This window comes from Cariama cristata, unplaced genomic scaffold (genome assembly GCF_000690535.1).
Source record: "Cariama cristata isolate BGI_N322 unplaced genomic scaffold, ASM69053v1 scaffold22219, whole genome shotgun sequence".
In the NCBI taxonomy this organism is placed as follows: Eukaryota; Metazoa; Chordata; class Aves; order Cariamiformes; family Cariamidae; genus Cariama; species Cariama cristata.
In genome coordinates, this window is record NW_009634400.1 from 4,089 (window position 1) to 22,565 (window position 18,477).

An 18,477-nucleotide genomic window follows, 5' to 3' on the forward strand; every position below is an offset into this window, starting at 1 on the left:
TGGAGCGCAGCCCCGGGCATCCCCCTGCCCCGTCCCGTCCCACCCCGGCCAGGCACGGTCCTCCTCACAGGGCGGTGGTGGACTATGACCCCCGTTGGGGTACGAGGACATGGGCCGGCTGAGCGGACTTTGTGCTGTGGTTGACTTACAACCAGGATTAACTGCCCAGTGAGTCGCTGGAAAGGGACCTGCCTGCACCCGTGAGCTGCTGGCAGATGTCCGTCCCTCCAGCTTAAAGCAGCTGGGGTCTGCAGGGACCCAAGGGCACGTGCTGTCCTTGGGGGTGGCTGGTGGGGAGCTCGGGCAGCCCGGGCTGAGCCACCATAGCACATCACCCACCTTTGCCTGGGGCAGGTGCTAGTCTGGATCAAGCCCAGCTGCTGTTGAGCCCTTGGTTTTGGGCTCCTCTCCAGACCAAAGGGCCTCCAGCAGTATCCTGGGGGGGGCTGTCAGGGTGGGATGAAGCATCCTTGCATGGTGGCCAACTCTCTGCATTGCCTGGAGAGGGCATCTTGGGTCCTCCTGTTCCTGGTGCTCAAAGGGAGAGGGTGGGACAGGTCCCCATGCGCGAGGCTGGCCAATGTCATGGGAAAGTATCACTCCCTCCTGACACCGTCCGTCCCAGGCCATCCGCTTGGCACAAACCACTCCACAAACAAGCCCCAAGCCTGACCCACGCCGGGGTCTCCCCTGCCTTGCAGATCACCAACCTGAAGCAACGGGGCGTGCAGTTCATGGACGTGCCGTCCAGCTACTACCAGATGCTGCGGGAGAGGCTGAAAAGTGCCAAAATCAAAGTGAAGGAGAACATCGACAAGCTGGCGGTGAGTCAGACAGGCCTGAGAGGGAAAAGGTTTGCCCAGCGCTGGACGGGCTCCCCAAAGCGTTTTGCAGGGATGAGGCTGACACAGAGCGATCCCCTTGCTCCTCTGTGGGTCTTCAGGCTATCGCCCTGTTTCTTTTCTCCAGGAACTGAAAATCCTGGTGGATTTTGATGAGAAAGGCTACTTGCTCCAGATCTTCACCAAACCAGTTCAAGACAGACCCACGGTCTTTCTGGAGGTCATCCAGCGGCACAACCACCAGGTTGGTTTGAGGATTTCTGGGCTTCGACACCTCAGGGCCATTAAGTACCATCACCCAGCCGGCTCTCGGTTCTGCTGTTTCCCAGCCGCTTCTGAGCTGACGAACCCACTGCCCGTCCCCGTGGTCTGTAACGTTGTCATCTCCGCAGGGCTTCGGTGCCGGGAACTTCAAGTCTCTGTTTGAAGCAATAGAAATGGATCAAGATGCAAGAGGAAACTTGACTGTCCTGGAGCCCAACGGGGAGACCAAGCGCATCTAGAGGATGGCAGAAAACGCTGCCCTCGCCTGTAACGAGCTGATTCACAAATGAACCGGGAAATGGCCAATGTTTTGGTAAATAGCCCAGACCTAAGTGTCATAAACCTAGGGACGCTGCTGCCAAGTTGGAGATGTAAAAGGACTCAACACCGATCCTGGCCCAGCCCTGGCGCTGCCCTCCGGTGACTTCTTGGGAGAGGGAGCGTGGGAAATAGCAAACACACTCTTAAAAAGCAGTTTAATCTGATCCAAACCACTGCGTTCTTAACAAGGGGCAGATTTAAGGCGTGTGCCAAAGACATGCAGCTATGGAGGAAGACAGAAGAAACAACTGGGAGTCCTTAAATTTAGTCTATCCAGAGTTTTCTGTTAATTTTAGCTATGCAGGAAGCTAGGAGAGGAAAGCACGGAGGCGTTTGCCTCTGTGCATCTCATTTTATAAGACTTTAATTGCTTTTAGACTCAATCTTGAATTTGAATTTGCTGAGATTAAACACATGGGTTTAGGGTAGCTACAACGTTCTGGAATGAGACTTAATCAAATTTACGTATTTCAGCCTTCCCAAGGCAACGCAGTCTTGCTCTAATACCTGTAAATTCCTGACTTAATGAAGGGCTGGGGTTTCTCCTGTGTTTCTTGCTGGCATTGGCAGCGATTCCTTGGCTCGGATCCCGGCTGCACGTGCGAAGTCCCCTCTGGGCATCGCTCTGGTGGTGTCACTGTCCTTTGCAAGGGGACTTTCCCCACCGACACAATAAAACCCTTTTCTGTCACAGCTTGAGTGCCTGGGAAGTTAATGTGTTGGGGCTGGAGCACCTCTACCCCATGTTCGTTGTGGCTGCAGGTCGAACACTCCCCGAGGAGTCCGCAGACCTCCATCCACGACTGCTAAAGAACATCTCAGGGTCTCCGGTGCCCGCAGGTCTCCCTGCTGTTGCACATCTGCCCTCCAAAGCCCCAGTGCACCCACCACTGCTCCCCAGGTTTCCCAGCTCCGAAGCTGCTCGAATCCCAAGCAGCCAAAGTCCCTGCCAAGCCCTCGACTCAGGATGGGCTCCTCGGACACGAGCCCAAGACCTTGCCCCATCCAACCGCCCTCCAGGCTGAGCCCTGCTGCCTTCTGCCCCGCGCCAGCCCTGCGAGGTTTGGCTGTTCTGCATCCCCATCCCTTCAGCCGCCGTGCTCAGCTATAGAAGCCGAGAACTGAGCTGGGAAGTCACCTACAGCCCAGGCGCTCTCCTGTCTCTTCCATTTCCTCCTCCATCAACCACTCCATTCGTTTCTGCTCCAGGTCTCTCTCTTTCTAAAGCTCAGAGAAGCCACCTTGACCACGACCACCACATTCACAGCAGCAGCAGCCCCGAGCGAGGGCGGGTGGGGGGCACGTGGCCGGCTCCAGGCTGTGCTTTCATCCACACCAAACCTCAGCAGCTCCATCTCCCCCCTCCTGTAAACCGCAGGTAACAGAATTCATTGCAGATTTGAATAAACTGATTTACAAGACAGAAACCAAAGGGCCTCTGGCCCCAACAGCCTTACAGCATCACCTGAACCACCAACACTAACACCTCGCTTCATAGCTTAAGGGCTTTTGCCTCCATAAAGTTAAAAAAAAAAAAATTAAAAAAAAAGTATGTGAACTCAGAAGAATCGAGGGCAGAGGCTGCAGGAGCAGGGACCCCTCACCTGCCCAGGCAGCACTGCCGAGGCTGGGCCGGGTTGGGCCGGCACCGTGGCGGGGGGCCAGCGCCTGGCTGTGCTTCAGCTCTTAAGGGTTGTACGGATTTTTAATGCTCAGAAAACTTTCTTGTAACTTTATAAACTTAAATCACTCACATACTTCTTTCATGCAATATAATGTTGCTTAAAAGTCCTTTCCTGCTCACCAGAATTAATATTTTCAGTAGACTTTGCTGAAAATCAGTTCTTTGGACTGCTCCTTTCTGGATCTGGTTCCTCGAGCTCTCACGGTTCCCGGCACGGGTCCGAGAGCAAACAGCTGCCCTGGCTATACATTAAGCACAACATAATTTTTCTGTAAGAAAAGTCAGTATATTTATGGTTTGCTTTATAAAAGTTACTATAATACAATGGTACATAGTATTCAATTCACAAAAATATGAACAAATATGTACAGCATGACACATCCACAACAAAAACACTTTCTTCAAAACAAGATACATACTGGTGACAGATTCTATATGCACAAAACATCCCTAAATTTATAAATTTGCTTAACGAAAGAAAAAGCAGAAATCCTATATCTTCAAAGCAGAGTTGCTTTTTTAAGGAACTTAAAAAAAAATAAGATTTTTTTTTTTTTCCCCATTTATTGCAAACCATTTTACCTGCCTCCTTTTAAAGGAGGCCCTTTATTTTCACACTGTGAATTAAAACAACCTGTTTGTAGAACCAGAAAACTGCAAGGACTGGGAGCCGGGTGTTCTTCCATTTTGCTTTTAAAACTGCCCATTTGTTTTAGAGTGTCCGTTACGACGTGTTTCTTTTCACTTGGACAAATACTACAGTGGCAATTAAGGAGGAAACTCATAAAAACAAAACAAATATTAAATTGAAAAAATCCAGTTGCAAACTCGCTTAAATACATTTTAGGTTGTCTATTAGACTGTACACATTTCCTCGCTTGAAATAAATAGATTTTGCACATTAGGTTTCAGACTGAGGGGGGGGGGAAAGAAGAAGCCTTGACTTGGCAATTTTTTGTCTTCAGTTTCTTAATGCTTCTAATTCCATCTATTTATTTGACAAAAAACATATTTATACAGAATTTACATTATACAAAGCTTGACACAAGCTGTAAATGCCACCAGCTCCTTTGCTATACTTAGTCCTTCTTCCTCCCCATCGCCTCGACATGATTTAGAGCTGGAATCTGTTTAAAAAGAACTCCAAATTACAATAGTCACTTTTAATAAATTATTTACATGCTCTTGAAGTACAAAGAAATCAGCAAAAAAATTTCAACATGTTTCTACAAGAAACAGTGTTTGAAGAGAAGATTCTTGAGTTTGCCTATGTACAGAAGATGCATTTTTTTTTTTATACTTCAAAATCCTTTTTTCCTTAAATTTTTATTTTATACAGAAATGCACTGAAATGATCCCTGAAAAAGGTCACAAAAACCAGAACTGAAACTACTGTATACTTTGTTGGAGTTTAAAAATTATTTTTTTTTTTCCTTGTAGAAATAAGCTGCTCTATACAATATAAATATCTGCAAGATGAGCCCCTTCCCCTCCTGGACCCCCGATAGTCACAGACCACTATGGGACCAACCTGGAATTGCGAACAGGGGTATGAACCGAACGGAGAAATGAAAGTGCTGGGCAGCGGCAGGCGGGGTTTGATCTGCACCCTGAACTCAAGCCAGCTTCATGTTGGGAGACTAAAACTTCAAGTTATATTTCCAAAACTTTTGCACTATTCTCTTGGGTCATTACACCTAGCGAGATACAATTTTGCAGGGAGCACAGTCTCTCTCCTTTTTGTCTTAGGTTTCAATTTAAATGAAAATAAACTGGGGACAGGCTTTTCAGGGAACAAACCAACTTCAGTAAATCTCTCTGTAAAGCAGCACGCGCTGGTGAGGTTTCCTTTTAGTCCTCGCCACTATTTCCATGGGGTGCCGGGGTGCCTGTGCTGACCGCGGGAAGCGACAGCTGGGTCCGATCCAGGCTGCTGTGCGAATCGCACGCCTTCTGCCTTTCTCCTCTCATCTCACCCCTTTCCAAGTACGAGCCAAAGTACCCGAGAGGGATCAGAAAGGCATCTCCACCGGGCTGCCTTCCAACACGAGGTCTGTGGCTGGCCGCCTATGAGCCCCCACCGGCTGGCACGGACAGGGCAGCCACAGGCAACTGCGGTAGCTCATGGAAATGACTAAACCAGACTTCTCACCGTAAAATGATCTGTTTTGGGGATGGGGCAACTTCGCAGTCTGAGACAAAAGCTATACAGGTAGGACTCTGGAAGCCAAGATTTATGGGGAAGAAAAGAGAAGCCTCAGGTTTGGCTTTGAGACCAGACTAATGTGATTTTTCAGAAATGCTGTGGGTCCCAACGGTAGCTCATGGAAATGACTAAACCAGACTTCTCACCGTAAAATGATCTGTTTTGGGGATGGGGCAACTTCGCAGTCTGAGACAAAAGCTATACAGGTAGGACTCTGGAAGCCAAGATTTATGGGGAAGAAAAGAGAAGCCTCAGGTTTGGCTTTGAGACCAGACTAATGTGATTTTTCAGAAATGCTGTGGGTCCCAACAGCTCCATTTCCTCCTGGGGGGCTGCTGAGAGCTCAGCTCTTCCAAAAACTCACGTTATTTGTCTGAGATCCTGAAAAGGGATGGGCTACGGGCAGTTTCAGAAGTACCCAAGTGATTTAGGTGGTCACGTTCTTTGGCACCCAAATCCCTTTGGTGCTCCTAAAAATGCGGTGAAGGACCCCAACCCGTAGGGCTTGTTTCAGAAGACGTTGACCTGCCTCCCTACCTCTCCTCAACAAAAATTAAGGCAAACTGCAGGGGCTAATCCCATCCAGAGCACACAGATATGCTGGGAAATACAAAACTGTCAGCAGATACTTAGGGGCTGGGCCATTTGGGGTGTCTTTACCCCCACAAAACCACCGTTAATGCAGTGGTGTGATGGACCAGAGAGGAAGAAGGCCAAGGACATCAGCAGAACTGCTGCACACAGGGGCTTCAGCTCCGAGACACAGGAAACCTCTGTGCATTTCCAAAGCTTTGAAAGTAAAAGGCCAAGCTGTAGAGATGCCAATTGTAGCGTCAACACAACCAGATGAACCTTATTTAAAGAAAAATAAAATAAACTGAGCAGCTGGTTTAACTCCCAAATGCTCCTGCCATCGCTGCAGTTACAACCAATGTTCAATGACAGAAACTAGTTGTGCTTCTCATAATTTTAGGTTTTGGGTCACCATTACCCAATTGCTGGAGAGATTTATAAAGAGGGGGAAACAACAAAACCAAGCCAAAACCAGAGATGAGACTATGGACTGTCCAATCTCAGCAACAATTTCCTCGCCCTCAGACAGAAATACAGGCAGTATTAAGGCAGCGTGTAGCAGTCTGTGTGTTCCTGTTCTTTCAGGCCTTTTGTCTGAAGAAGAAATTCAGACGCAGAGGTCTAACCTACATTACAAGCTCCACTCCGCAGTGCGGGCCTGGCAATTCCACGTGACAGCTAAAAAAACTTCCAGGAAATTCTTTTGCAAGGTCGTAACCTCTCATCGTGGAGCTGTGGTCATACAGCAATTATCACTGATTTTGAAAGACTACAAGAACACAGCTGTGCAATTTGTTCTGTGGGGAGAAGACATTTAGTTATGCAGATAATCTTCCCGTATCATAATGACATTGCAACTTCCCCTTACAAGCCAATTAAAAAGGTTTTAGTACAACTAATCTCTACTTTTAAAGCAGGAGAAATTCAATGCAAGTTGAAAAACTGATCCTGTCTATACCTGAACGGTCATGTAACATTTCCAGATCACATCCAAAGAAGTATTTCTTTGGTGTTTTGCCCCATTTTTAAATGGAACCTCTCAAAGAACTGCAACCTTCACCTCAGCATATCTACAAGGACAAAGTATATCAAAAAATAATTTCAAAATATGCCTTCCAAATTTAAAGAAGCATTCACTTTCATGCTGTAGATGGGGGAGGACAGGATTGCTCCCGGGGACACTTTTACCATGTTCTGGTTGGAGAGATAGGACCACCCCAGGCCAAGTTACTGAGTAACAGAGGGAGGAGAGCAGCACGGCACAGCTCGCTCCTATCACAGGAGGCATCTCGCATATTCAAGGACAGGGCAAATCCTCCATGTAAAATGCTGGAAGGGCAGGGAAATGCAGACACAAGTGAGAAAAATTAATACGAGACACACATCAGCCTGTTTCCCATCTACAGGGATAAAATCCTGTTATAAACATGGGCTGTAGTGTATGCTTACAAGGAGGGTAAGATTTCTACAGTGTAAACAGAGGTTGAATTGTCCACTTAATTTCAGCCTCAGCCTTTTTTGCATGCAAGACAAACCGATCTCCAAGAAACGGGCATCCCCAAAGGCCACACGCCGTGCCACAATGCTACAGCTACACAACTGACTTGACTTCTTACTAGTGATTGCAGTATCCAAGTATTTTTCACATACGGGTGCAGAGGTTTTGATCCCCCAATATACCAGCATGGCATATGAAAATTAGAGACGAGCCCAAGGCGTTAAGTTGAGGTCTGCAGCTGACCTGACTCTTCCCCTGGGTGTCTGGCTTAGGGGACTCGTTCAGGCTCATCCCTAATGAAAAGGCAGGACAGTTCTCCTATAGTCTCGTTGCGGACACATCTCCATACATACACGCACCCAAGCACACGCACACACCCATTCACACACCCCCAAGCCTCTGGCTTGCTCTGTAACATCAACCTTACATTTATTTACAGCTTACTCTGAGAAATCTGTGCAATTTCAGCCAATCAAGCTCCCAACAAACCCTATATGGCATTTTCAGTCTCTGCTTCACATTTAAATGTTGAATGTCTTTTTCAACCAACAAAACTGATGAGAAAAAGGTAGCAGCATTTATGAAAAGATGAAGGTTTATAACAACAACTAAAAAAAAGGTACCATTATCCCATTACGGAGCATTAATGTAGGGACTGAACAGAGAAGCTAGTGTTTGGATAGACCATGCCACAAAATGGTAGTCACCTTTTTGTGTGCGTGTTGGATCTGAAAAGGAAAGAGCACCTGAAACATGAACAGTCCTCATAAGCATGTGCGCTTTTTGCTTTCATTCATGATCCTGGCAGAAGTGCGAAACTTGCTTGGTTTTTTTCTTCTCTTTTTTCCTCTTTTTTTTTTTTAAATTTTTTTTTTTCCTTTTAAAATTTTTTTCTTCCTTTTTTTCTTTTTGTTTTTTTTCCTCTTTTTTTGGCAAAGTGCAACCACACCTGGTTACCACAGTTTTGACATGGCCGAAGGTGCAAGTGTGACGAGAAACCTCGAGTTCAGTTCAGGGTTCCCCTGCAGTTCTCAGAGCCACATAGACATGGGATTTTTACATCCTCAATCGGAAACTTGTAGTCATAGGTAATTTCCTCATTGACATTGATGTGCTGTTTGGAGTAGATGACGATCTTCTTTTGAGACTCCACTGTGATCACTTTAGCATAACAATTTGGCTGCAAGGGTGACAGAACAGGTAATGATTTAGGCTCCTCATGGCCATGGCTTCCCAGCCTCCACACAAATATTCCAAGCTAAAAGCGAGCAGGGCAGACTTTTCCCTAGACAGCCTCAGCCATGCTTCCAGAGCCTGGACCCAGGGGAAGCTGAGGGAGGGAGGAGTGAGGCCAGAAACAGAGCAGCCCTCCTTGTGCTCCTCCAAAATAACTACATTCTGGTCATTTGTGGTGCAAAAGAGCCTGGATGATGCTTCACCAAGTTTGTCACAGGCTAAGAGCAGCTCAACTAATGCTTAATAATTTGGTCAGGCAGCCAAGTCTTTGAGTGTAGACTGCAGCACAGAGCAGAGGGGAAAGCATCTTCTCTACCGGCTGGAGCAGAGAGTGCTTTTCCCACGTGGAAACTAGGAGACTGTTCCCACGGAATAACAATGCTAAAAAGTGGTTTGTTAAGTTAAATATTTGTTAAGTATGTTTGAAAAGTGTCCATCAGGGTCTCCCAACACAGTCGGGAGGATTCTGAGTGCACTTCTTGCTGCATGTTTCATTTCTCAGGTCTCTCAAATCTCTTTACGCTAGTTTAGACTCTGCTTTGATCTGCTGCAGCTCATCAACATTTAATCATAACCCTGTGACCCCCTGCTACTTCTGAACATGGCCCCAGTCAAAGTTAGCAAGGACTCAATGGGTTTACCAGTATGTCGGAGTACAACTGTATGCAAAAATATGATACTTACATTGCAGCTGTGATTAATAAACCTGGCAAAGTTTCCGCATTTTGTGGCATCGATGATGGTGTCATGATCGACTCTGAACATGTAACTGCTTCCGATGCCTTCATCCTCATATCGCTTTTCACGCATGTCAGCAATGACCTACAGAAAACCCCACGTGCAGTGTCAGGACACGCCGCAGAAGCGATTTGTGAGCAGAGATCTACACAACGCTCACCTGAGCTGCGTTTGTGCCCCTCAACAGACACATGATCCCTAACACCCCAAGAGAACACAGACCTGACTGAAAACACAGATGTTCAGGATAGGCTTCTTGAGAGCTTATCTCCTATGGATTTGAGTGCTTAGTTTCTATGAGTTGTTGAAAATCCCACCCTTATACCTTCAAATTATATGCCAACCTCTGCCTAGCTGACATAGCTAGTGCCTTACAGCAAGGACTCCAACCCCTGCTGCCATACTCGAGCACTTCTTTCAGGGCTGGTTTTTGCGCAGATTTCACCCACAGTCCAGCTTACCTGCCTGATGTTCTGACCCACGTATTCAATCACCATCTCATCAGCTGCAATGGGCTCCATAGCAAAAAGGCCCCAGTCATGAATGTGGCTCTTGCAGAATTTTAGTTTTTTCTTCCGGAACTGCATGAAGAAAACACCCCAAAACCCCAACCTTGAATTAGCCACAGCACAGAAAGGGAAAGGTCGTCCCTGGGTCCAGCATCCACAGCACGCTCCAAGCCACAAGCAGTGCTGGGGTACTTCAACCCGATTTAGTTTCCTTCTATCCTGCGGTGACAGGAAGGCAGGACAGAGGTCATGGGAGGTCCCCCAGAGTTGCAGTACTTGAGTTTTTACCGCTGACCACACACTGGGGAGAGCAGACCCTTGAAGGCCATCGGTCTGTTCCGCATAACTCTGATGGTTCTGACCAGGGCTCAAGCTCTGTAGTCATCATATACTTATTTATAGCCGTTTATCAGCCAGCTCTTGTCCCTCCTTCTCACAAGTGAGCACACTGGACTAAGCATCACATTTTCCCTGTGACTGCTCTGTTCCTATTTCTTTAGGTAAATTATTTGTATTACACGTTGTAGTAAGTTGTATTGTTGTATCAAGTTATATTACCTGGAAGTACAGGAGAGCCAGGTATCATTCAATCCTCTGGCGCACAGAGCGGTGCGCAGTGCCAAGATGGCCATCACCAAGGTAAGACCAGACTGGCAGGAGGTCTCCTGCCCTGGCCTCAGCCTCCTGTGCAAAGCACCAACACATGGGGTGACCTACCTTGAGCTGGTTGAACTTGAGCAGGTCACTGTCACAGCTACCAGTGAAGGAGGAGAGGAGCCTGCGTTGCTCTGACCGCCTCTCAGAGCCAGCCCGGGTGGAAGCATGAGGTTGGGCAGGGATGCTCATACCCTGAGAGAACAAATGGGTGATCAAAGTTGACCCAACACCCTGCAAGCAATCCCTTGTGCTACAACACATCATCACAGAATGCGTGGCCTCCTAAAACATCCCACATCAAACACTAACACCTCCCTAGCAACTCCCGGACAACCAACTCGACACAGGTGAAGCAACAGCTTTGCTTCTCTCCTTGCCAAAAGGCAGGAAGCATCCACCATGTGTGACACCATATAAAACCAAATCCCATTCACAACCTGGCAGTCACAACCAGCAGAGGACATGTCCTCACCTGTGTGTCAGCTGGAGGCTCCTCCGCAAAAGCTCGGCTATTGTTGAGGTATTTAAGTTTGTCCTTCTTATCAATTTTGTAATAGCCTTCACTTCGCGCACAGCCCGTCACGTGCTCCCGCATCCCATCATCCCGCTTCTTTTTCTTGGGGGTAGAAAAGCTAGTGGGTGGACAAAAGTTAAGGGGAAACACAGCCACCGGTGGATATCAGACAAAACTTGCTACAGTTACATGGAGCTAATACCAGGAACTTGGAAAATTAGGAAGGTTTTGGGGAGGTTGCAAAAAATAACAATATTATTGAAGAATAAAAAAGACATCACTGAGGCCCACATGCCTACAGGAAATCCAAGCATGGTCTTTCCCTCTTAGCTGTATGCTTCAGGAAACTAAAGTAAAGAGATAATGAAAATTTAAACTTAAAAAGGTTAAGCTGTCAAGAGAAACCTGTTTGAGAAAGGATTTCCCCACAGCACCCACTACGCACACAGACAACAGCTGCCTAGCCATCTGGATGTACCATTTTCTTCGTTTTGAGTGACATGCTTTGTTCTACCTCCTGAAATTCCCTGCAGCCACCCCAAGCCCTGAAGACAGCGCGCTGATCTCATGGCAGCAATCATCCCCACCAACCAGGGCTAGAAGCAGCACAGATGGGCAAGAGACGCTCCTTAGCCCAAAGGGCTTGGAGAGAGACACTGCTCTCACTGGCCTTGCTAAATCAGCTCCTTCAGACCCTCATGGGAAAGGTAAGACCCTGTGCAGATATTTCAAACCCCGCTGTCCTGATCAGTGAAGAAAACGTGCAGCTGGCCTGGCAAGGACTCGCGGCACTCAGCAGGCAGAGGGGACCTTCAGGTCTTTGGCTTCTGGAAGGTAAGTGGAGCTGTACTACTGGCAGTTCACCCCCAAAAGACAGCCATGAAGCCTACGACGACTTAGATCTACCCAAAAATGCTCCCTGTGAGTCATAACATATCCTTAACACCAGAAAATTGAAGCAGAGGGGACCATAAAACGCAAGAAACAACGGCCTTGAAATCAGAGTGCTGGGGTGTGAGCTTGCTGCAAAGCAGGTGAACCCTGCGGGTACTTTCATACCTATCGTGCTGTGCAGCACAGGATGAACCAGCAACTGGCTGCAGGTGATTTTTAAACAGTTTAAAAAGTGACTGAAAATTGCTGTTAACAATAATCCTTATCAACAGAGAAACAGATTTCAAATATTTCCACTATGTAAGTTGCCAACTGCAAACGCGTTTAAGCGCACAGACACAGACAAGCCCTACCCTCAGCCGTCCCGTTCTGTCTTTCGCTGGCTGTGGTCCCCCACCACTGCGGGGCCAATTACTCCCACCTTGAAACTGGTTTGGTTTTGGAACTGCTTCCCTAAATGGGGCAGACTCAGACGAAGAATTACTGGGGATGATGCATTTCATCATCCTTTTAGAATACTTCCTTTAAACAATTAAATAAATCTATTTCAAGACTACCACACTGGTATGAAAAGGCAGAAAATTGTAAATTTAAATCTTACATGTTGCCCTTTGAGATGCAGAGAAAGAACGGACAAAAATGCACAGCTCAGCACTGATGTCCACTTGCTTTTTGTTAGAATCATATCACTGATTATTTTAAGTGGTTTGGGCTTTTTTGCTTTTGCTTTCATGTCTTAGAGGGAGTAAGGGATAAGATTTTAACTCCACACAATCTCCAGCAACACACAAGGTGGCACATTTGTCTTCTTTAACACATAAATCCATATATCCTTCCTAAAAACATTACTAAAGGGTTCTTAGGTTATGAGAACAGCCTTTTAGACTCTGTTCCGGAGATCACTGCTGGTGGCTGTACACATGTAGAGCCTTGTTGTGAGACAGCTTGCATGTCCCAAAACTGCTCCCAAAGATTCAAAGCTACAGCCTATGCCGCTGATTACCAGACCACGGGCAGGGAGGGAGGGGATGGGGCCAGACCCTGCCCCACCAGCACCAGCCAGTGCTACACACGCTCCCAGCTGCAGCACTAGCAGTACATTTCCCCATCCAGCCCGGGTCCCTGTCTGTCCCTGATGTGCTGCCTAGAAACCACTGCTTTTATTAGTATTTCAAACTCAAAGCAAGTTAAAGCTGCTAGCACCACTAACTCATCATTTTGGGCACAGATGGTGAGATTATTTTTACAGCAGGTTTTAGCCCCAAGTTAAAGCCCTGTATGCGCAGACTAGAAATTCTGCAGGCAAGCTGAAAAAAAAGTCTGGTTCAAATGCAGACAGAAGCTTCTTAAACTAGCAAGGAAACCTCCCCAGAAGAAAGGCATACAGATTTTCCCTGCAGTCCTAGATTGAAAATGCAGCAAGAACAGCCACTTCTGCAGTATTTTTGTATTGCAGCTTCAGGGAATAAAACAGTCTAAAATTCCCTGCTGACAGAAGCAGTTGCTATTCTAGTAAGCAAATGGTTCTTCCACCAACAAACTTAAGTCTTTTGCATTGTAAGTCCTACACAATGAACATCTAGTGCATCTTACATGTGTTGTGCAACGCAGAGAGCCAGTGAGAAAGGATATAAGGATGGAATACCCAGAGGGTGTCATTGAGCCAGTCCATACCATTGTCCTGCTGTAACAAGCGGTCATATGTGATACACATGAATTTGATATCTTCCTCATCTATGCCTCCATTCCAAATATCATACAAAATGGTCATCTCCTCAAACTCGGAGCGTGGCCTGAACTGAGGCCGGGGTGGGGAATACTCAGGGGAAGGAATTGCTGGGAGGTCCTCAGGTGTCTTCTTCTGCCTCCGCCACTGTCTTTTAGGTTTCACATGCGCTTCTTCTTCCTTGAAGTCTTCATTCCACTGGTTCTCCAGTTCCTTAAATGGCAGTTTCTCTGCAACTGTCTCAGCTGCTATTTTCTCGTGGAAACCGTCATTCCTGAAGTCCAGGGTGACAGCTTCAGGGTCTTTCAGTCCATAGAAAGCATCAGGATGTCCACTCAACAGCTCTTTGCCCACAGCACTTTCCACCAAGGCCACTGGCACAGGAGGAGGTTCTATGGTTTTGCCCGAGTACACATCCAACGAGAGGACAGAAGGTGGTGACCGTTTTGGCCGACCTGGCCTCCTTTTGGGAAGAACAGAAGGTGGTGGTGGGGGAGGAAGAATGGAAGCACCAGTGGGTACTTCTGGTGAGAGCAAAACAGATTTTACTTCTGCCTTGCATTCCTCAATGGGCATTCTTCCATCTCCATGCATGCATGGCAGGGCTGCTACAGGTATTGGCTCATCAGGTGGCAAACCCATGTCCGTGTGGAAATCTGCTTGTGGGGGGCTGGCAAAGGGGATAGGGGAAGGAACACTGTTCATGCTGATCGTAAGGGAAGCACCGAGAGGCTCTTTAAAGGGTTTCTCATCTAGCTCATCCTCTGACTGTTTTTTGCCAGACAGAAGGCAAGAAATGGTAGCACCAGCCTCTGGGAAAGTAGGTGTGAAATTGAAATCTCTCCCAGGAGTCCGAGGAATGCCACTGTTAATGCCAGGAGATTGGGATGGGTAGGAAAAGGGGCTCCCTGGGACTTGAGGGGAACTGAGAGTCAAACTGCTTCCCGTAAGGGGAGCATCGCTTCCTGGCGTGGCTGGAACAGTGTCCGTGCTCTGTGACTTCGCAAGGGGGTGTGAAGACTTGGCCAAAATGTCCCGCCCAGGAGTCCTAGGAATCTCCTCTTCCACGGACGTTTTGGTCACCATTAATTGTTCAGGGAACTTTTCTGGAGGGACTAAAGATTCTTCCTTACCGGGAGTCGATGGTAAGGGAAGCATGGAGGATGGCACCTTGTGGGCTGGAAGCAAAAGAGTATCAGTCTCTGAATGGATCATCACCTCCCGTCCAGGCGTGCGAGGCAGCCGGTCGTCTTCCTCTGCTACAGAGGGCAGCTTTGTTTTAACACGAGCTTCTAAGCTGCTGTCGTCAGACTTGCTGAAGAAGCTGCTTTTATTGGGCAGAGGTTCTCCGAAGACTCCCACGGGAGTTGAAAGACAGAGTGCCTCCTCCTCATCTTGAGATTCAGGCTTTGGATGTTCCTGTACCTCTGGCTCCAGCATGGTAGCAGGTTCAGACTCTTCCTCTGATAAGGAAAAGAGAGGAGAATCAGGAGCTTTGCTTCCACTCAGTTACTCGCCACTTGCCAGCAAAGGCATGTTTAAGACGCTACAATTACAGAACAGCTCAATTCCACTGGGAGGCTTTAAAAACTCCAATGCTTTACATTTTGGAGGCACAGAGTGTGGAGTAATTAGACGCTACCACAGACATTCCTAATGGACCATAAAAAAACCCACACTATTAATTTGAGGATTAGGTATGACACAGGCCAGAATGAAGGTTTTCTGCTTTCAAAACCCCTGACCACCTTTTGTACCGACATAAAAAGAATTAGTGGATTGTGGGGCAACGACTTTGGAGGACAGCTGTCAGAGCCCCAAGCTATCAGCTTTTCTAATGTGGGAAGGTAAACTAATTGCAAGGCCAAGAAGCACCCTCAGCTCTCCAAGGAGGGAGCAGTGAAGGGAGGAGCATAACGCTCTTGAACGACACGTGAAGGAAACGGGCAGCCCTTGTAATGAATGAGGAGACACTCAGATGGTATCAATGAAGCAATTTATATGCTGCTGCCTCTGCAGCAGGCTCGTTTGTCTGGAGTTTATTTACCCCCTCAGGGCCAGGGCCAAAAGGAAGCAACAGGGAATGTTAGGCAGCTCAAAATAACATTTTCAAGTGGGAGAGCAAAAGGAAGTGAAAATGCCTGGGGAGCTGGAAGGGAAGCATTCCCCATTTGTGCTGAACGAACAGGAGAGTCACTGAAGACAATTTCCTCCTTCCAGAAAACCAGGGAGTATCACTCATTTAAAAGGACCGAGTAAAAAAAACCCCACAAATAATAATATTAGGAACCAGATAGGATTCTGAGACTCCACTCACCTGCCCCATATAGCTTCCCAGTCACATACCGCTTTGGTATTAAAACCAAACAGTAGTGACTCATTAAACACAGATTCCTGTTCTGTTTTAGCAGCCATGGCTTTTCTATCTTGAGCTTCAGCCACCACACCATCCAGTCAGTCACCCTCGGACGATGACAACTGTTCAGTTCCTGTAGGGCAGTAACTAAACTGGCCCAGGATAAGATTCTGGATACAATAACCACAGTATTTTTAGTAGCAGATGGTTTGTGTAGAGCTCCTTAGTAGGAAGGAAAGTTCAGCACAGACCTCTTTCCCTGTGCAGATAACCCCTAGCCTAGAGCCAAGACTGGAGGAAGAAAGAGAACAAGGAAACACAAACCCATACATATCGGATGCCGTGAGAATACTGTACTTGGAAACGCGGTAAAAAATGCCAAACCACATGCAAGGGCATACCTGGCCTACAGATGGGAGACAGTGCAAGTTTTGTCTCCTGGTCTCTTTCCATAACCAAGTGTTTCAGTGTTTCAGCAGCAATAGATGCCTCTGGGACTTCACCACATTCACCTTCTCCTGCCTTGATTTCTTCCATGCCTTCATCTTTCACTGCCAAAGCTGGCTCTGCGAGTCCCAAGCCTGTTGCATCCATGTAGTCATCCACAGGATACAGCTCCAAAATAGTCTCCCTCTCATCATCAGGAAGCTCATGACCAGCAGGTTCATGCTGTGCCTCAGCAACCATGGCTTCTCTGTCTTGATCTTCAGCCACCTCTTCCTCCTCTTCCTCCTCCTCATCTTCATCGTCATCATCCTCATCTTCATCATCTGAGTCTGAACTCGACTCGAATTCAGAGGAGTCCTCACTTTCATCAGATGATTCAACTTCAGCCTTGGAAGAAGAAGGACTTGCTACATCTACAAGAAGAACAAACTACCATTAGTTCCACTTTCTGACTTCCTTAAACAACCAGGGTCTACTACAGGAGAAAATATCACTTCCACACTGTAACAGCGTGGAAACAGCATCAACAGCAGTGTGTGGGTTTGAAGGAATCACCTCCCGGTTTTCTTTATTTTTGCAGAGACTTATAAACCATGTATTTGGATGCTTACAACAATCACCATGCAACAGCCAGTTCCATGAGCAGAGCTAGGGCTGTCTGGCACCTTGCCCACGTGGGTCTCTTGGTGCATTGCATCTTTACTGGAGTTGTACTAAGATTTTCTGCTGCCTTCACACACAGCTTTAAAATGTGGAACCTACCACCTCCCAGACCAGGAACCGATTGATAGGACAGAAAGTTATTAGCAGCTAAATTACCCCTGTTTGAAATCTGGTACCTTCTCCTCCCAGCCACATGTGTGTCATAAAACAAGCACACACTTAGCTGGCTTTAAGAGCTCTGCTCCTCTGTCAAGTTGAGCTGAGATCACTCAGCGGCTGGAAAGCTGTCACAAAGGGACTCACAGAGCTAGCGATCACGGAAGCCTCACAGGTAACAATTAAGAATACCTGTATGTGTTATCTTGTATAAAACCACCCCTCAGTGAAAGAAGGCGCACAAATAAAAAATCAGATCGCAACTGCAAAAGGGAGACCATACCTGATCCGAAAGCTACGCTTGCCGCTTCCACTGGAACTGCTTACCCTCCTCGGAGTCCTGCTCCTCCTCCTTGTCACTTGTGTCTATGCCCGTCTCCTCCTCCTCCTCCTCTTCATCCTCATCATCCTCTTCATCATCATCTTCATCCTCATCATCTTCATCCTCCTCCTCATCCTCGTCTTCCTCCTTTCCAAGAAAGCATTGCCAAAAATGAACAGCGTCTGACTCTGAGACCTGGCTGTCGCTGTAGTAACCACCAGCAACTCTCAGGGACACTGCTCAGAGAACCTCAAGAGGGAATAACCTTACAGAAGTTCTCTTAGAACAGACCCTAACAGGAGCACTCGTCTTCTAGTGAAGGTAACTTTGGCATTTGGAATTACTAGGCCCCCTTTTAATGACAGACACCATTCAAAACTGCAATCACAAACCAACACACCTTGCCAGGTGCTGCTTTCACCAAGCCTCCCTCTTCTTCCTGCTCCTCCTCCTTCTCCGAGGAGGACTCTTCTTCTTTCCCTGATGTCTCATCTCCCTCTTCTCCCTCGCTGTCGAGCTCCAGCGGCCTTGCTGGTCGCCGCCTCAGCCCCACTGCTTCTGCATCCTTCTTTGACAGGTCAGATGTTGCATCGGAAGCATCCCTGTCCCTCTCTGACTCTAGTGAGCAAAACCAAGAAGGAAATTGCCATCAAATACCTTGTAAGAGAGGGAAAGGTTGACTATGTAATGGCAATTTTTTCTTTCAGAAGATCAAAGTTAGGAGCAATGTGCCCAGGTGGTGTGTGAGTCCCCAGGCTTACAGGGGCTTACTAATTTCACAGTGCAAGTGAGGGCGAGACTAGGTGCAGGGTGTTGAAATGCCAAGAACGGCAAAATGTGGGTGGCCAAAGCTGACAAGCTATAGGCAGAG

The 18,477-nt window shown here is 47.3% G+C and overlaps 2 protein-coding genes across 2 annotated transcripts in view; one reads left to right on the plus strand and one right to left on the minus strand.

The window, feature by feature from the left end:
• The window catches only part of HPD (4-hydroxyphenylpyruvate dioxygenase), a 4,840-nt gene extending 3,495 nt beyond the window's left edge, over window positions 1-1,345 (plus strand). The window contains exons 11-13 of the mRNA XM_009707146.1: window positions 665-824; window positions 970-1,086; window positions 1,235-1,345. Coding sequence (XP_009705448.1) covers window positions 665-824; window positions 970-1,086; window positions 1,235-1,345 — 388 coding nt within the window. The remainder of the gene's footprint in view (window positions 1-664; window positions 825-969; window positions 1,087-1,234) is intronic.
• A 6,967-nt stretch (window positions 1,346-8,312) lies between these two features.
• SETD1B (SET domain containing 1B) overlaps window positions 8,313-18,477 on the minus strand; it is a 49,309-nt gene continuing 39,144 nt past the window's right edge. The window contains exons 9-17 of the mRNA XM_009707147.1: window positions 18,033-18,224; window positions 17,612-17,722; window positions 16,420-16,878; window positions 13,569-15,125; window positions 11,001-11,167; window positions 10,589-10,720; window positions 9,824-9,943; window positions 9,309-9,446; window positions 8,313-8,568 (exon numbers count right to left, since the gene is read on the minus strand). Of these exons, the coding sequence (XP_009705449.1) occupies window positions 8,395-8,568; window positions 9,309-9,446; window positions 9,824-9,943; window positions 10,589-10,720; window positions 11,001-11,167; window positions 13,569-15,125; window positions 16,420-16,878; window positions 17,612-17,722; window positions 18,033-18,224 (3,050 nt within the window). The 3' untranslated portion in view covers window positions 8,313-8,394. The remainder of the gene's footprint in view (window positions 8,569-9,308; window positions 9,447-9,823; window positions 9,944-10,588; window positions 10,721-11,000; window positions 11,168-13,568; window positions 15,126-16,419; window positions 16,879-17,611; window positions 17,723-18,032; window positions 18,225-18,477) is intronic.